We start from the raw sequence: 18,849 nt of genomic DNA, 5'->3' as shown, positions 1-18,849 counted from the left end.
TGTGAACCGTCCAGAGAGTTTCAGCTATGAGGTGGAATAGAAACGTAATAAACAAACAAATAAATAAATGTATACATGTTTAGGTCCCATCGATAATCACTGAGAGAGACTTAAGTAAGTGCTTCACTCTGCCATTGACATTAACAGGGCTCTCTTTGGGCTGGATCATGGCCACATGATCTTTTTTTTTTTTTCAAATACAGTGATGCAAACCACATTTTCCCTCAGACATTCAGAATTCTATATAATGCACAGCACCCGTGCTTGACAAGGGTATGATAAGGATTCTCTCATTTTGTCCTATTTTCACTTTATTACAGAAACCAGGAAAGACCTCTGCAACATAACAGACTGTGTCAAGAGACTCCCCAGCATTCCTTCACTGTTTTTTTTTTCTTCATTAGAGTCACATAACGACCTAGTGGTACATTCCCAAATCATTATCTTAATATCTAACACAAAACCCCCTAAAAGGAATAAAAATGAAATGAAGTCCTACGATATAATGGCTCTGTCCCCCGCAACTGATATGCTTTAGCTAACTGTCTTGATTTTAACTACTGAAAATGTATTACTCAATATATGTGGTATTTTGAAAATAATGGTTTATATAAACTGAAGCAACTTTTGCGTGTGGAATAACTGCTCTACACCCAAATACATTGTTTGAATCAAAAGATGTGTATTACTTGTTTCATGCAACTATGATTAAAACATTTGAAATGCAGCTCTTTTGAAAACTGCAATTAATGGATTAGTCTACCACTGATTGTCTAGTTAATGTCTTTTTTTAGCCACAGAAAATATACAACTCTTTACATAAAATGCATATATATACTGACGGTACCTTTTGTTTTTGAACTGGCACTAACTCCAGTAATTGGTCACTGGGATTCAGTCTCATCACATGGGTCTGAAAAATGTTTTGATATGAGTAGTAAGTAACAGCAGCTAGCTAACAATTATGATTCACATTCACACAGTCTGGTATTTTTACTGGAAGATCTCAGAGTACTTTCCAAATAATTAGCTTTATGCCTACTTGAGCACACTCCGGGAGAGAGCTCAGGACAGGAAGGCCTGGCGGGCTATGGTACATGGGGTCATGAAGAGTCAGACACAACTGAACAACAACAACCAGAATGATAGAAAAAAAAAGGAATCTGCCTTATAGCAGGTTTGACCATTGGTCCATCTAGCCCACTATTGTCTACTCTAACTAGCAGCGGCTCTTCAAGATTCCCATCACCTGCTGGCTGAACACTTTAACTGGAGAAAATTGTAAGAGATGTGGAACATTTTACACTAATCCAGAATTAAATAAATTAAGGCACCATCCTATGCATATTTAGAGCATCTCTACATGAGGCACTTATTGCGCACTCATGATTGTTCACTCACAGAAAGTTGCAAGTCCTTTTCATGATGCCATCAACCTCCAATGCCTCGCACATTGTTTTCAAGGGATAATCCGCCATTTTAAAAAAGTCACTTTAAATGTGGTAATGAACTTAAATCACACAATAAAACAGCGCTATCTTCTGGCAGAATCAATGAAACATATGAGAGGAAACCGGCAAAAACAAGTGGTGTGTGTGTGTGTGTGTGTGTGTGTGCGTAGTGCGTGTATTTTGCTGATCATTAAACCTGCGAAGACTCCAGAAGACAAAGCTCTGGTAAGGCTGCGCGATATTTGCTAAATATGGAGAAGACCTTACACAAAAGAAAGCCCTACAACTCCCAGCATTCCCCAGTCAGCATGGCTGGTTGGGGAATGCTGGGAGTTGTACGACTTTTTTCTGTCTAAACAGGATTGCACCCTTAGGCATTTTTCATGCTGCTTCAGTGCTAAGCCAAGAGGTCCCCAGCAGAACCACAGTGGAGTTATTGGCCTTGTTCAGCCGTAATACTAAACTGTACTTTAGTCTTACATTAGCAAGCCTCAGGTTTGTGGGCTGCTCCCTCCCCTACCTTCCTGTGTAGTCTCAAGAGACTAGAAGCTTTCAGTTTAATTTTTAGCTAATCTCAGTTTAGTGTTGTGTCCAAACCTGGACAAACTGTGGTTAGTCTTAACAATGGCTTACTTCGCCAACTCTGTACTGTAGTTTATGAGGTTGGCTTGTTTCAGTTAACATAGTTAGATTAACTACAGTTTGGGGTTTGGACATAATGCTAAACTGCTGTTAAATTGAAAATGCAAGTGAACGTTCCTGATCCCCTTGCAGCTGTGCCAGAGAAGAGGGGAGGGGGAAGTGCACGAGCCTGAGGATTGTGCACATAATGTTACACCGTAGTTTAGCATTATGTCTATACGAGGCCATTTTGTGATAAATATAAAGAAACCAGCTGGGGCTCAACACATCTGAGAAGGAAGAGAATAAAAAAAATTAGGATGCCATTTAAATACGAGTATGCATTTCTGATAAGCTTACATGTGAATCTTCCTCTATTCAAAGGCAATCACTCACCACCAACTGTATTTCAGATCACGTTATTATTCCTCAAGAGCATTGATATCTTTGGTTATCACGAAATATAAAAAATAATCACAGAGAATGCTCCTTTTAAAAATTAATACAGGCAATTTCATACTGAGAAAATTCTGGATCCTAAACAGCAACCTGGCAGAGAAGTTGTGAAAACATCATATCCCCGTGTAAATGAATTTGTTGCCTGTTAATTTTTCAAAACTGTTTCCAATATCAAATTAATAATATTTTTAAAGCCTCTCAAAAATGAGGTGCTGTAAGTCAGTGACAGCACCTGCTTTGCCCGCAAGCACTTCCAGATTCAATCACCAGCATCTCCAGGTAGGGCTGGGAAAGACCCCTGTCTGAAATCTGGAGAACCGCTGCCAGTCAGTATGAAGGTCAGGGGTCTCCAACGTGGTGCCTGCAGGCACCTGATTTTTAAAAGCATTTTAAAATGTTTCCCTTTTTTAATATACGTACATAGATCTATATGGAATGCATAAACTTTCTATCAATTATACATAGGCTTCAACAAAAGGGGACCAAATATCTAAATAAGGGCCCACTGGAAGGTGGAGTCTATATGACATCCGTTCAAATACTGAAAGCATTGTAAGGTCCTCAATCCATTGCCTTATAGGAGGCGAGCGTTTATCCTTCCAATGTTGTAATGTCAGTCTTTTAGCTGTCAAAAGGGTGCAGAGAATCCATTTACACTGACGATTTGTTATTTTCCATGAAGCAGGTAAATAATTTAAAAGAGACTATACCTCAGTGAATATTAAAGACTCTTCCAGTTCAAAATGTATCTATGTAATAGTTCCCCACCCACCCCCACGAAAGAACTACTGCACATGGCTAAAGCAAATGTTTTAAAGAAACATTAGCAGTACTGACTGCCAGCAATTAGCTGAATTAGACAATCCCTTATTAAAGGAATGCTGCAGTGTCCAATAGACATGTAACAAAAGTTTCTGCTGAATAAAATGAAGCCTAAGATCCACAGACACGACAGGTAGATGCCAGAACAGCGATCCATTGATTTGGCATTTTGTGGTGGTGATCACAGCAGTTTAAAATTCCCAAATGTACCCATGGATCCAAAACAGTTGGGGACCCTGGTACAGATACTGAGCTAGATGGACCAATGGACTGACACAGTGTACGGCAGCTTCCTTTGTTCTTGATTATTTGACTAAAGGCATTGAAACAATAAATAATTATGGTTGTTAGCAGAAAACCCTTATCTTTGGGTAGTTTTAATGAACACAGAATGAGATTAGTAGGGAAGTGGAAATAACCCGGTGAGTTGGGAGCATCTACCAATTCACATTTGAGAAGCATTACCATAACATGAGCCAGGATGTTATTGTGGAGAATACGCTTCACTTGGAACAACTTAAACAAGATAGACTGTTCAACACTTTGAACATTACAAGCAATTTATGCCTGCTATACGAACAGCAGCAGCAATGTTTCAGATTTCAAGAGAAACAAGGAGGTGGATCAGCCACTAAAAAGCTAAGGGCAATGAGACCTTCTTCACAGTCCTAACAGGTGCCATGCTACACATGGTAATTAATCAGTATGACAGCTGTTCTACAAGAAAGCACTTCTTCCGTAAATCTATTCAAACCATAGAATCCCTAGTAAATATATTACCATATTCAAGACATCTGTGGTGTCCCCAAGAGTTTTATCCTCATTTTCATCTGAATCACCCTCTGTTGAACTCCCCTCTACACTGCCATTCTCTTCTCTCTTTTCTCCTTTAAAAAAAAACACAGTGTACAGTAAGAAACACTTTTTTCTGTATGAAAAGGAAGTCTAGATAGTTGTATAATGACCACGATAGAACTGAAGCACAAAGATTCTTGGCAGTCCCAACTAGTGGGAGAAGTAATTTTGTTTCAATAAGTACAATGTGCAAATGAGAGCAGACACTGAAATGAGTTCCCTTTTCCATAATGGTATCTGTATGTTTTGCTTGCCCCATGTGGCAAGTAGTAGATTGAGGAGGTGGGGGTGCAACTTTAATCAGGAAAATGGGTGGTGGTGGTGGTGGTACAGGATAATCTCCCTCCCGCAGCACTGCAGTCTCAATCTGTACTGCTGTTAGCATTAACAAACAAACATGGAGATCCTGTTCACAGTTCTCCCATATCATGTCTACTTTGGCCCTAACATATATGGTAGAAAGAAAAAGTTTTCCATTCAGCCCTGCCCAGGACTCAGCATTATGGAAAATGTAGAGGAACTTACTGGACTTATCCTGTCTTTATGTTACCCACTATCACAGTTGATTAATCAAACAGAAGTTGAGACCCTAAGCAATAATTACATTGGAGCTTTAAGGACCCTCGATGTTCAGTAAGCACAACCAATTCATGGGGACACAGTCGGTTATCAAAATGTAGCTCACCTGTTTCATCATCCAAAGCAGATTCATCGTCTCCATTTCTAACAGCTACCTCTGATTCAGGATGGTTTGCTCTGGGCACACCAAGGGGAACCGTGTTGCTGATGACACATGGTGCATGCTTTAGGGAACCTTCTCCCAGTGGAGGAAGCGTTGGAAGTGTTCGTACCAGTCGACTAAATTGTTCTGGTGATTTTTCCTTGTGAAAGGGTTGGAAGAAAACAGAGCAGCTTTTGAGTCACTTCAAAGGTTGGCCAATAAAGGACAGTGACACATTGGGTGGTAGGCTGAGGCAAGGTTGGCCAATAAAGGACAGTGACACATTGGGTGGTAGGCTGAGGCAAGGTTTGTTTTTCATTTTAGATAGCTCAGTAGCCAACCAGCCTTTTGCAAACACATCAGACTAAAAACACAGAGCAAAAGAGTTACATAGTATTGGCATACAAGAAAAAACGCACACTAAATATAATAACAGGAAAATAAATAATAATTTAACAGACCATCAACAACTGATTGCATATTTTAAAACATTTTTAAGATAGCTAAAATAGCTTGATGGCCTATATTGTCACCTGTTAAGGTAAAAAAAAAAAAAAAAAAACACCTGTCCCTGCCAATGAGAATAAGATTTTGTTTAAATGGGAGTTATCTCTGATTCCAACAGTAAGGAGATCAAGGAATCAAGTCCTCAGATCTAGATATAATGGACATTCCAAAAGAAAATGAACCAGATCTTCAACCTTCTGGCATCCAACTAGACAATGTCTATTCACCCTAAGTTGGCCACTATAGCCTCCATTAACTACAGGGTGTTTAATCTCCATTTAGTTAACAGCCACCTAAAACCATAATGGCAAATAAAAGGCAAATATGGAGGCAATTCCCCTGGAAGGGTTGTAAAATCTTTATACAGTTTTTTGGAACAACACTTGGCCACTACTGCAGTGGTCATCTTGAAGTCAGCATCAATCAGACAGCTTGAGACTTCCAGACGGGCACAGTCATACCCCCTTACAATCAAAGAGCCCACTGAGAAACCCAGTTTAGAAATGATTTCATGCATTTTGGTGGCCTATGATTTGGCCACTATGTCTTCAAATGCCAGTAAAATGAGAGGAGAGGCCTGCCGAAAAATCATCTTATGCCAGAAATAAATAGCTGCCTTCTGGGCTAAAGTTCCCACTAAACAACACACTGTTTCCCATCAGACAATTCCCTTGTGGGTAGAGCTAGCCACACCCAGGGCTCTAGTTAGAAATGTATGCTGTTCCAATTCCAGGGCTGTGGTATCTGAGTGAATCCACACAGGGCTCACTTTTCTTTTTGCCAGAGTTGATGCTACACTCTGTGGATCAATTTATAGCCTGTCCACTTGCCTTGAGAGTATTGCTTGATGTCATGCAATCAGCTCCAGGACCATATGCACTGGACCTTTTGGAGCAAGATTTAGGAAAGATGAACATACCCATAACTCCGGGGTTTAAAAACTTCACACTGTATTTAAGGAAAAATTTGAGCCTGTAAGTTGGAGGTTATTTAATCTTTGTTTAGTTAGAGCAGCTTTCCCCAACCTGGTGCCCCCCAGATGTTTGGGACTTCAATGGTCAGGAACACGAAGAACTGTAGTCCAAAACAACTGGAGGGCACCAGGCTGGAGAAGGCTGAGTCAGAAAAAGACATAAAGGAGAATTACCAGCCAGCTATACGCAGTAGCATGGAAATTTAACTCCCAGACAGGTTTACAAACTCAAATCTTAGATCTCATTACTCAAAAAGATCGTCCAGATACAGCAGCCTGGAGCTTTTAATTTTTAAAGTTGGGATTGTCCAAGGGTTGCACAGCAGATCTTTCTCAAATTAGGTCTGCAGTGGCAGAAACAATCAGGTTGTATCTGCTCTGGTGCATATGCAACCTGTACTGCACCTGATGGCGACCTGCGAATGGGTGTGATCATTACGTATGCATGGCAGAGAGTACACAAAGATGAGGTGGAATTTTTACCCATCCCTCCTGTTTACAAGGTTAGAATTAGTCGAACACCTGCTTTTTGGTGTAGTAACTTTTATGAAGTGGAAGCATAATAAAAGAGATAGACATTTTAAAATAAAAAGGGAACCTTGCCCTTCACTCTCCTCCAGCTACTGCTTTGTTTAAATGCAAATCTCACATGAAATCTGACCCTCACTCTCTTCCCTTTGGACCCAGGAAGCTATTTCCAACAGAAAAGATTACTAAATTTCATCACAGATATTTCAAGGAAATAAAAAACATGCTAAGTAAAACAAAGACTTTAAGGAAAGATTCCAGAAAGAAGGCACATTCCTGATATTTCCAAAAATTCACCTTCTCTCTCCGTCGCAAACGTGCCGATAATGTTCGATGAAAGGTATCTATTACTAATGCATCTCCACCCATTTCAGAGACTGTAGCAGACAAGCAGTTTTCATTTTGGTCTGGTAGTTGTGCTTTACCTGATTCTTTAGGCCTTGGTGTGGCAAAAACCAGCATATGACAACCACCACAGGCAACCTATAACACAAACCCAGTAAAGGCTATTAATGGAGGTGTTCATCTTTGTAGGTACATGGGATGAAGCAGGGTAGGGCCTAAGCAGAAAGCATTTTTCCTGATGAATTTGTTCTTCAGAACTTTTTGAATTGTTCAAGTTCAATGGAACTTTCAGAATTACCATCTCTCAACACATACAATGCATAAATAATTTCCAAGGCAATTTTTGCATAGTATTCTGAGCAAAGTCAACATGGAAAATATCTGATGTTAAGAAAAAAGAAACTAGACAACAGCATGAGATTAAAATGCTCAGTTTAAAATTTAAGCTTGATGGTTTAGAAAACCCAGTGGTCCAGCTGTGTAATTTTAGATCCTGGACTTAATGACCTGGGGGGGGGGGGGCTTTTGTATTGGACAACTAACATTTCTCTTCTCCCCCCACAGAACCGTCAGTCATGCTTATCAAAAATGTGGAAGCATTTGTAATGTTAGAATAACAAAATTGTCTGCCAACCCTTATTAAAAAAAAAAAAAATACTCTGAGCATGTGCAGTTTTGCACATTAAACCCACTTACATAATAGCACCATCATGACTACAGAAATAAAATGGTGTTTGCTTCTGCTGCCCTCATCATGTGCCGCTTTCTGGGTGGTCATTGGGGGTGGGGGGGCTGGGCTGCAGGGCCCTGAATTCTGGCTCCAAGGTCCAGCCATAGCTGCACCACTGAGAAAACCTTATTACTTTATATAAGGTTCAGTTTCACAAGGATCATAGTTTATATGTAGTTAGCCTATGTCATGACAGAGCAAAGGCATTATTAAAGAGAAGTACATAAAGCTACAGAATTGTGTCCCCAATTGTCTGATATACCCTGCCATTGACTCCACCTTTCTAAAGTACTCCCTAAAGACTGGCTGTTACCTGTAGCAGCAGCAATAGCTGCCAATGTTTTAAAGACTACTGCATATGAGAAGGCAACAGTCCAAATGATTGTCACTATAATTAAGCAAGCAGGGTAGCACTTATTAGATATGGCAGCTTTTATTTTAACTGCATGCATGATTTTTTTTATCAAAACAGTGTGTGTGTGTGCGTGTGTGTGTGTGTGTGTGTACGCGCGCGTGCGCAAGAGAAAGAGAGAGAGAGAGATTAAATCACAGGACACATGTGTATTGGGCTACTAGCCTTCAGGAAAACGTATTCTTTGGTGATTTGCTTTCTCCGAGTGATTGTTTCAGGGAAGCTCAACTCTTTCAGCCCCCATCTGTCCCTAAAGCAATTGGGTGGCGGGGGGGGGGGGGGGAGCCAAGGCTGTTTGGGCATTTTGGCACACTTTTTCTGAAGTCCTTCCTGCACAAGATCATTTTGGAGGGCAGAGTAAGGCTGAATTTCCGAAATGATCACATGCTGGAATGTTACTCAGAAAAGCACACTAAAAAGCACACAAAATGAGGGAAGGGAGGAAACTTCCTCTGAGCCCAATCTTCCCCCACCTATGATCATTTCCAAGGCAATGCGGGGGGGGGGGGGTTAAGCCCACTAAGATGAGGGGGGGGAGGAAACAAGGGGAGAGAGAGAAAGGCAAAGGACTTTGTTTGCTCTCTCCCCCCACCTCCTATCTTCCACAACTGCAGATTCTACCTTGTTGAGCCATAAGGCACAAACCTATACATGTCTACTCAGAAATAAGTCCCAATGAGTTCAGTGAGATTTACTCCAAGGCCAGTGCATATAAGATTGCAGCCTCAATGTTAAAAAATTATCAAGAAGCATAGGTCCAAACCCAAGAGCAATAAGGAGAATTTAGTGTACGGAATAGAATGTTTTGAATCTTAGAAATCTGCTTAAAGACACACATTCCTTTGAAATGTTCTCAGCTCACACAGTGCAGCATTGTATTTGCTTACACACAAAGGAACATCGCATACAAATCTACTTTCCAGTCTAAACAGAAAAAGCAGACAAGTGATAAACTAATTATCAAAAGAATTTCAGATTTCTTTATACTCATCTATAATTAGAATATAATGCCGTATAAGATATGGATGAGCTTTAAACAGATAGGATTCCTCTAAATGCAACATGAGACATACTGAATAAGTATTTCAAAGCATGAAGAAGAAACTGAAGCCTTACCGAATGTACAGTAAACTTCAAAAAATTAGAACATAATGTAGGTACAAACTGATTTGTATAATTTTCTTCCCCAAGTCCTAACTTGCCATGCCGTCCATCTCCAAAGGTATACATAAGACCATTCTCTAAGTGTGGAAAGAGGAGCATATTTACTAATCTGTAATGCGGCAGGGTGTAAAAAGCAGTGGACAAAGAAATCATTCCAGCAACAGCTGAAGTAAATAAGTTACCAAAGAAAACCACTTCAAATTCCAAGAACAAAAATCCTAAAATATGTAATTCAACTTGTAAGATAGGTTTGTCATTAGCTGAAAAAAGAGGGGAAAGTTAGCAGGAATAATATAAACAATACAAATAACACAAAGGAGTTCATAATATTCTTAGAATGGATATAGATTAGAAATGTTCTGCCTTTCCATATCAGGTGTCCCTAATGGGGACAATAAAAACTAGGATTCACACCTCCAAGGCTCTAAGTTTACCCTAAAGTCCTAACTTCTATTAAAGAAGCAGGAGTTACCCCTTCAATACTAAATCCCCACTGACAGCTAGGTCTATTAAACAGAGAACACTGTTTGTGAGGTCATGAAAAATGTATAGCTACTGAACAAAATCTATGGGAAGTCCACTCTGTCAATAGTCATCCATACAAGCTGATTAAACTAGAGAAGGCACCTTCCTCAGAAAAGTTTGCAACAGAAACATCGCCAACAGTATTACATTAATTATGCATAACTAAAATTAGCATAATGCTGGCAGACAGGAAGACACATTTGGTGGATATATTCATTGCACAGCATGAAGATTTACTCAGCAACCTTGATGACATCATTCAATTAAAATGTATACTCAGATTGGTAACTAAATGCCATGGGGCAGGTTTAGAGCTCTTCCGAAAGATATTTCTGTTAATTGACTAATATTCTCGCTTACTTCACATTTTCAGAGTCATTTCTGTTAAAACCACAAGGACTCAATGGCTTGGTTCACACATGCGTCACATGAACCCATTTCAAACCGTGGTTTCTGAGTCTGGTTTGGCCGAACCAGGAACTAAAGGACAGAATTAAAGCATGTGAAGGAGCGAATGAATCTGAAGCACAGTTCCATTGGCCTATCCATGCTTTGGACATTACATGTAAATTAAGCCACTGCGTGGGTTTTGTATGCTTTACTAAACAGTATATAAATAAGGATTACTCTGTTCAGGTCTACCAGAGGCTAAAAGATTAATGTGGACTGTCATCTCTATTAATACCTATTTAGTCTTTAGTAATCTCTGAGATAGTCCTTTCCCCTCACCAACTCTTTCCCACTTTCTGGAACAAACACAAAAGCAAAATTATGCCTGTGCACAAATATGAACACATGTTCTTGCCCCTTCTGCTTCGGGCTACATTAAACTCAAGAATGCTCACAAGCTGCTGAACACACCTTCCGTAGAAACCATTCAATAAAACAGTGGAAGCATTCCTTTCCTCACTGCTGCCCACAGAGTTTCAGTTTATCTAACTAGCCCTTACCCCAGATCATCTCTTTCTGGCCGAGAGTCAAGCATCCCGCTTTGGGAAAATTTTACTCAATGGGCTGTATCTGATGTTAGTCTAAGTTAAGACCTATTCATTTCAATGGATCTCTGTTCTAAGTAGGACTAACAATGCATACAACACACAGTTTCATATCACAAGTTCTACACACCTCTCTCTGACCTGGCAGATTTATAATATAAATATTGTATTCTATGCAAAAGTACATGTATAGTTTTGCAAATGTATTTCAGAGCTGACAGCATACACACCTGTTATTAAAGCTGTATGATTTTCCCCACTTGCAACATTGCAGATTTTATGCTTCCCCAGATGATCCACAATCTTTGGTTCAGAGGTTTCAAAAATAAATGTACCATGTCCAAGCTGCCCATATTGGCCAAGGCCAAAGGTGTAGACCTCTCCTTCTGAAAAAAAAAAAAGGCACATGAAGTTAACATTCTATTCATAGCCAGCCACTGTCCAAGGATTCGGGCTGGTATAGGGAAAGACTCAAAAGGAAAACTTGACCCAAAGAACTGAGCATGGAGGAACAAAATGAAATGCAAAATGACAAATGAAAGCATTGTTGCCATTTAAAAACAGACATAAAGCAATTTCTATAAGATTGGAAAGAACTAACCAGATAGTTCATTCATGATGTTTTAGGGAATGAACAATAAACAGTCTGATTTCAGCTGTGTGAAGCAGTGATGTGGCTTGCAGAAACTTACATGTGTCGCTATTCAGTAATGTCCCTGAAATGTTACAGAATAGCTTTCCCCTACCTGGTGCCCTCCAGATGTTTTGGACTTAAACTCCAATCAGCCCCAGTCAGTATGGCCAATAGTCAGGAATGCTGGGAGTTGTAGTCCAAAACATTCGGAGGGCACCAGGTTGGGGAAAGTTGTTATGGAAGATGATCATATTTAAATGCATCCATTATGCCTGCCAAAAGAGAATGACATTAGCTTGATCCAAGATGCAGAATTCCGAACACTGGATAAGTTAAAGGAAATACATTTAGCTACTACTTTCATTCTAATTATTTATCTTGCTGGGCCCAAAGAGTAAGGAATACAATTCAAGCAGGCCAGGGCTGGCCCTGCCATGCATCAAGGTGAAGCAACTTACTTCAGGCAGCACAGTGACGGAATTGGTGTCTGAGTTGCGCAGCAAGACTTTCTAAAGTGCTGGCCCTACCAGTTGTGCTGACCCTAACACTTTCTCTCTCTCTCTCTCTCTCTCTCTTTTAATAAAGTAAAAAACAACCAAAGCTTTTTCAATGAGATGATGTATTTTAACCCAGGATATCACTGTAAATAGTTACCTTCACAATAAATTTAATATTAAAGCTCCCTCTGCTGGAAAATACAGGAGCAAAATAAAACCGACCTCTTGAAAAGTCTTGGTGAGAAGGTCAGGTTTATTTAGGATACTGAACACCTTTACCCACATTTTCTTATGCAGAGCCTATTCTCACTACTATCTCAGCACAGGCAAAGTAGTAATGAGAATATATCTTCACACTGCATTTTTTATAGTTGCAAATATTGTCTTCAGTTCTAGTTATTTCATAAGATAGAAAGGTCTAACTCTGTCCAAAACTCATTTGTTTCCGCTCAGTGAAGAATCTGAAAGCTATCTATAAGCAAAAGCAAAGCAACCACAGGAAAATAATAAGAATCTTGATTAGTCTGAAGATTTCACCCCCCACCAATTTGTTTCAAATCTGAATCCCCCCTCCCCTGCCCCCGTAAATAAATTGGTGATTGAAGGAACAGCGAGATTACCAGCTAGGGGTAATCAACTATTTAAGCATGCCCTCTTTCAACATCTCCCTGCAATCAACCCTAGCTTCCTTCTCTATTTTGAAATCAGGAAAGGACATTGTTTTATGAGTTCACTTTTACTGCAGCTCTACTCCATTAATGTTCTGTTAATACTAAATGTATTAGTATTTCCCTCACTGGGAAGTACAGCTCCCTTAGTTGGTTTCCATACCTTCTTATTTGGCCAATATCACCATAGGTTTCTGGACAAATTCTGGATTATTATATGTACTCTGGACTATGGAAGCTATTGTGATGATTACATAAAGTGGAAAGTGAAACATACAACATTAGAGATGCCAGCAAGACCATTGCACATCCTGACCCTAGGATTGTCTGGCTGTCTAGGGATTCAGTCCCTGCAACTCCTCTTTCTGGCAAGAGGAAGAAACTGTTGACTTACAAGGGCATCTGGATAAAGTCACACAACAAAGCCTGACCCCTGTAAAAGCTTCCAGGTCAGGCCTGCTTCTTTGACAGAGCAACAAAGGACCTTGCCTCACTCAGCCTTTGCGAGGGCCTTGCTTTGCTACTACACTTGTGGCCAAATTACAAAACATCCCCATTTTCCTCAGATAATCAGATACTTCAGTACCTATGGGCAACCTTCTCCTTTCATTATTATCCCCTGCTCATATGTGCGTTCAATATGAATGTTCAGACAGGGACCTTTCACAAGTCTATTTCTACTCACACACATTCTGTTCCTAACAGTGCTCAGTGGGACTCACTCCAAGTTAACTGTGCATGGGATTGTGCTGTAAATTGTAATAGCCATATATCTGAAATAATATATGAAGTGAATGACTTTGTGGGAGTTCTACATCTCAAACATCAACATATCCCTGCATTCAGACTGAAACTCAAACCAGTCTGGGTACATCCAGATTGGTAGATTTTCACATGATCTGCTATCGATAATTGTATGAAAAAGTGGTGTAAATCCAGCACATCCAGTCAGCCACCACACATTGTAACTGTTTAGTGTTCCACCTGTTTCCAATTCCCAACACTAAAACTTATATCTCATTTAAAGGTGCAACCCTATGTATGTCAGACAGAAAAAAGCCCTACAACTCCCAGCATTCCCCAGCCAACATGGCTGGCTGGGGACAGCTGGCAGCTGTAGGACTTTTTTCTGTCTAACATGCACAGGATTGTGCTCTAAGGGTGCAATCCTATGGCCGCTAGTCAGTGGCTAGACAGCCATAGGATAGGATGGTTCCCTGAAAACCGACCTCCACTCCCTCCCACGCTGCCTCGTAGGCAGCGTGCTCGGAAGAGGAGCACGGAGCGGTGAAAATGGGGCATCCCTGGGGGTGTGCCAGGGCAGAAGTGCTGTTCTGATGCATCCTATGCATCGTCCAGCGTCTGCCACCCCTGCTCCGACTTGCCGTGGCTAGACAGCCGAAATCAGCTGTCTAGCTGCGAATGCAGGGTGGCCGAAGCACGGAGGGGACGATCCGCTCTGCGCTTCTCCTGCCCGGCATTGGATATACAGTCGCCTCTGAGTCTGGAGGAGGCCCACCTATCCCGATAGGATTGCGCCCTAAGAGGGGAAAGCCATAACTTATTGAGACAGACATTTCACACCGTCTGTTTTCCTCAACAATCCTGCCACTTTTTCCTTCATGACTAAAGGAGTATTAGAACATAAGAAGAGCTGTGCTGGATCAGACAAAAGGCCAATCTACTCCAGTATCCTGTTTCCCACAATGACCAACCAGATGCCTATGAGAAGCCCAAAAGCAGGACATGAGGGCATGAGCTTTTTTAAAAGGCATTTTCCCTCTAGGATGTCCATCGCCATATGCCATTTACCACTTCTGCTAAATTCTCTCCACGGAAGCTAAGCCAGCTATTTCATCATCTCTTCTAAAGGCCCTTTTTGACATGCTGCATTAACTTTGCTAAGAGGGATGTGGGTGTACAGATGAAAGCATGCAAATTCATCACTAGGTCTTCATGGTGGGGATTATCTCAAGAGCCCACAGGTGGAGGAGCAGGAAGCACTGAATAAAAGATCAGAATAAAAGCTCCACTTGAATACCTGCAAGCGCTACTGTATGTCCTCCTCCACAGGCAACCTTATTAACCCTGCCGGAAATTCCAGAAACAAGTTGCGGAACCTTGTTGTTTTGCAGTTGCTCAGGTGACAAACCGAGTTTTCCATTTTCAGGCTCCCCAAAAGTATAAAGTTCCCCATCACCTGTAGAAAACAAAGCAGCAAGATGGAGACCAATACCAGAAGGAGCAAAGGGATTTGAGATCTATTCTTGCATGTTTCTTTCATGGCAAGTGCACCCTTCTCTTAGGACTATAGTTAAACTTTTTTAAACAAAACTTTATTTTTAACAGTGTAATCCTAACCCCCAGATCCGCTGGTTGGAGGAAGTAAGGGTGGCACCGAGATGCCCCTCCACTGGCAGAAAGGAGCTCCACCAGCAAGACGGCATCTCTACCACAGAAGCCTCGGCTAACACCCCTTAAGAATTCTGCAGTCATGATTCTACCACCAAAGGTAGCTGCTGGAAAGCCACAAAACAGGGTGGTCTAGGAGGCAGCCATGGATCCACTGGATCTAACCATTTACTGGGGAGGCCTTGGGATTGCGTCTCCCATCTATGCCAGCCCAGAAATGGTGTTACTAATGTCCTTCCCATGGAAGCAACGTGGAGGGGGAGAAATTAAACTAAGATTCATATGGCAAAGAGGAGAAAAAATGCCTTTGCACTATGTTGTGACCTCACCAGCGCAAGTCGGCAGGGCTTTGGAAGTGGCAGACAATCCACCACTTCACTCCCCCTCAACCCCACTTATTATTGCTCTGCAAGTCACAGACCCATCACCAGATTTAGGGACATGGGAAAATAGGAAGTTGCCTTATACTGAGTCAGACCATTGGTCCATCCAGTCCAGTATTCTGAGCCCAAGTTGAAGTGCTGGTTTTGACCTTTAAAGGCCTAAATGGTTTGGGACCAAATTACCTAACGGACTGCCTTCACCCATATCAGCCTGCCTGCACTTTAAAATCAGAAAAAGAGGCCCTTCTCATTTGCCCACCTGTGAGGGCAGTTTGGTGGACAAGAACATGAGAGAGAGCCTTCTCTGCAGCGGCTCCACACCTCTGGAATAAGTTGCCATTGGGGGTCTGCCAGGCCCCATCATTGCGGGCTTTTAGGAAGGCCCTGAAAACCTACTACTTTACTCTGGCCTTCCCAGATTATGTTTTATTGGACTGGGTTGTAGCTGCAGTTTTATGTGATAGGTTTTCTTCTCATGCTGGTGTTTGTTGCTTTTTAGGATGTTTGCTGCTGTTGCTGTTTTTATAACTGTGTCAGTTTTTATTATGTGAGTTATTGTTGCTATTTTTACTGTTTTTATGACTGTACTGGTTTTTATTATGCAAGTTTTATTGTTGTGCACTGTCTTGGGAGGATAATAAATAAGAATATTGTCTACACTGACTGGCAGTGGCTCTCCAGGGTTTCAGGCAGGAGTTTTTCCAACTCTATCTGGAGATGCTGGGGATTGAACCTGGGGCCATGTGCATGCAAAGCACGCAAATCCAAAGTCTCAACCAGTAATAATATGTGGCCTAAGCCCAAACTATGCTAGGAGACTGCATTTGTTTGACAGTCCGTCCACATCTGTGTATATCTCTAAACTTCCACACTTACGTGTTATTAAGGCAGAGTGGTAATATCCACAAGAGATCCAGGAAACAGGCCTTCCAACATCCACTTGATGAGGAGCACACACATTGGCTTCATCTGCCAAGCCAATTTGTCCTTCTGAATTGTCTCCCCACATAAAAAGCCGTCCATCCTCTTAAAAGAGAAAGAGTTTATAAATGGAAGCCAAAGCCAAGTTATTTGAAGTTGTAAATAATACAAAACACAGCAACTATGATCCAGCGGCCATACACGGAAACTTCTGAACTGTAATCCTTGCATTACATCGCATGACTTTTTAAACCTGAGGAGATTAGAGGAGAGGAATTTTAAAACCACCTTGTATCAGAGCAACTATCTTCATTCTGGTGCCCTCCAGATGTGTTGGATTGCAACCAGCCAGCACCGACGTTGGGAAGTTGCAGTCTAACACATCCAGAGGTCCCCTGGATGGGTGGGGATGGCTGTAATACAGCATGATGGCAGGGGCTGGGGGGAGGCTTAAAGTTCAGAAATACAACAAAAGCCCTACTTCATGCCTGATCCTCCCACTGGGCATCAGAACCAGTGAGTTAGATCTAGAAGCAGATTGCTATCTGTGATATCCTCCTGTTTAAAATGATTTCTCTCTTAAACCAGACAGCAATGAAACTGGAGTATATTATACAGAAAAGGACATGATTTACAAGCATTTTTTATTATTATTATTAAATTTATTAATTGCCCATCTAGCTGGTCACCCAGCCACTCTGGGCGATGTACAACATACAATAAAACAGTTTAAAACAATAAAATTCTACAATAAAAACATTTTCGAAAATACCCTAACCCACCCCAAATGCCTGCCTGAACAACCACGTTTTTTATGCACGACGGAAGCTCATTAAAGAGGGGGCATGGCGGAGTTCCCTAGGGAGGGAGTTCCACAGAGTGGGGGCCACCACAGAAAAGGCCCTCTCCCTCGTCCCCACCAGTCTAGCTGTCCTGGCTGATGGGACAGAGAGAAGGCCATCCGAGGCTGATCTTGTTAAGCGGCCTGTCTGGTGCTGCTGGAGGTGCTCCTTAAGATAGGCTGGGCCGGAACCATATAGGGTTTTAAAGGTCAAAACCAACACCTTGAATTTGGCCCGGAAAACAACTGGTAACCAGTGCAACTCCTTCAGCACTGGAGTGATGTGGTCTCGCCGGCGGCTGCCTTTAATCAGGTGAGCCGCTGCGTTCTGTACCAGCTGCAGTTTCTGAACCGTCTTCAAGGGTAACCCCACGTAGAGCGCATTACAGTAGTCTAAACGAGAGGAGACCAGGGCATGTACTACCGATGGGAGCAGATGGTCGGGAAGGAAGGGGCGCAGCCGCCGTATCAGATGGAGTTGATACAGCGCTGTCCGGCTCACAGCTGACACCTGAGCCTCCATGGACAGCTAGGAGTCCAAAATGACCCCCAGGCTGCGGACCTGGTCTTTCAAGGGTAGCCGTACCCCATTCAACACCAGATCAACATCCCCCAACCTCCTCTTGTCTCCCACCAAAAGTACCTCGGTCTTGTCAGGGTTCAGCTTCAGCTTATTCCTCCCCATCCAGCCACTCACCGTCTCCAGACATTTGGTCAGGGATTCTACAGCCAACCTTGGTGAAGATTTGAATGAGAGGAAGAGATGCGTGTCATCCGCATATTGATGACACTGCACCCCAAACCTCCTGATGATAGCCCCCAGAGGCTTCACATAGATGTTAAATAGCATTGGGGAGAGGATGGAACCCTGTGGCACCCCACAAATAAGTGGCCACGAGTCCGAAACCTCCTCTCCCAGTGCTACCTTCTGGTACCTGCCAGAGATGAAGGACCGGAACCACCGCAATACGGTGTCCCCAATGCCCAACCCCTCCAGGCGGTCCAGGAGGATACCATGCTCAACGGTATCAAAAGCTGCTGAGAGGTCGAGGAGAACAAGGAAGGAGCATTCACCCCTATCCAGAGCCCTCCTCATATCATCTACCAAGGCGACCAAGGCCATTTCTGTCCCATGCCCAAGCCTGAAGCCCGACTGAAATGGGTCTAGATAATCAGTTTCTTCCAAGTGTGCCTTCAACTGCACCGCCACCACCCGCTCAATAAACCTTGCCCCAAAATGGCAGATTTGAGACTGGGCGAAAGTTGTTCAAAACTTGAGGATCCAAGGAGGGCTTCTTTAAGAGCGGTCTTATCACTGCCTCCTTGAGGGCTGATGGCATCACTCCCTCCTCAAGGGAGGCGTTCACCACTGCCCTGATCCCCTC

General features: G+C 42.1%; 1 protein-coding gene and 1 long non-coding RNA gene across 10 annotated transcripts in view; one reads left to right on the top strand and one right to left on the bottom strand.

Annotated features, from left to right (window-relative positions):
- The window catches only part of LOC146349989 (uncharacterized), a 32,632-nt gene extending 31,885 nt beyond the window's left edge, over positions 1-747 (top strand). For both annotated transcript variants that reach the window (XR_014789148.1, XR_014789147.1), the window contains exon 5: positions 321-747. This is a non-coding gene — a long non-coding RNA (uncharacterized LOC146349989). The remainder of the gene's footprint in view (positions 1-320) is intronic.
- RPGR (retinitis pigmentosa GTPase regulator) overlaps positions 1-18,849 on the bottom strand; it is a 57,621-nt gene that overhangs the window by 24,427 nt on the left and 14,345 nt on the right. For all 8 annotated transcript variants that reach the window (XR_014789146.1, XM_084843945.1, XM_084843948.1 and 5 more), the window contains 8 exons: positions 16,579-16,728; positions 14,949-15,107; positions 11,339-11,494; positions 9,541-9,665; positions 7,235-7,420; positions 4,894-5,089; positions 4,134-4,240; positions 848-913 (listed from right to left, as the gene is read on the bottom strand). Coding sequence is in view for 7 of the 8 variants with exons in the window: in XM_084843945.1 (XP_084700071.1) it covers positions 848-913; positions 4,134-4,240; positions 4,894-5,089; positions 7,235-7,420; positions 9,541-9,665; positions 11,339-11,494; positions 14,949-15,107; positions 16,579-16,728 (1,145 nt within the window). In the remaining variant the exon portion in view is untranslated. The remainder of the gene's footprint in view (positions 1-847; positions 914-4,133; positions 4,241-4,893; positions 5,090-7,234; positions 7,421-9,540; positions 9,666-11,338; positions 11,495-14,948; positions 15,108-16,578; positions 16,729-18,849) is intronic.

The sequence above is a fragment of the Heloderma suspectum genome, chromosome 3, assembly GCF_057233095.1.
Source record: "Heloderma suspectum isolate Gila_16-S chromosome 3, 16-S_ref, whole genome shotgun sequence".
NCBI classification, from domain to species: Eukaryota; Metazoa; Chordata; class Lepidosauria; order Squamata; family Helodermatidae; genus Heloderma; species Heloderma suspectum.
This window is presented reverse-complemented; position numbering and strand designations above follow the sequence as displayed.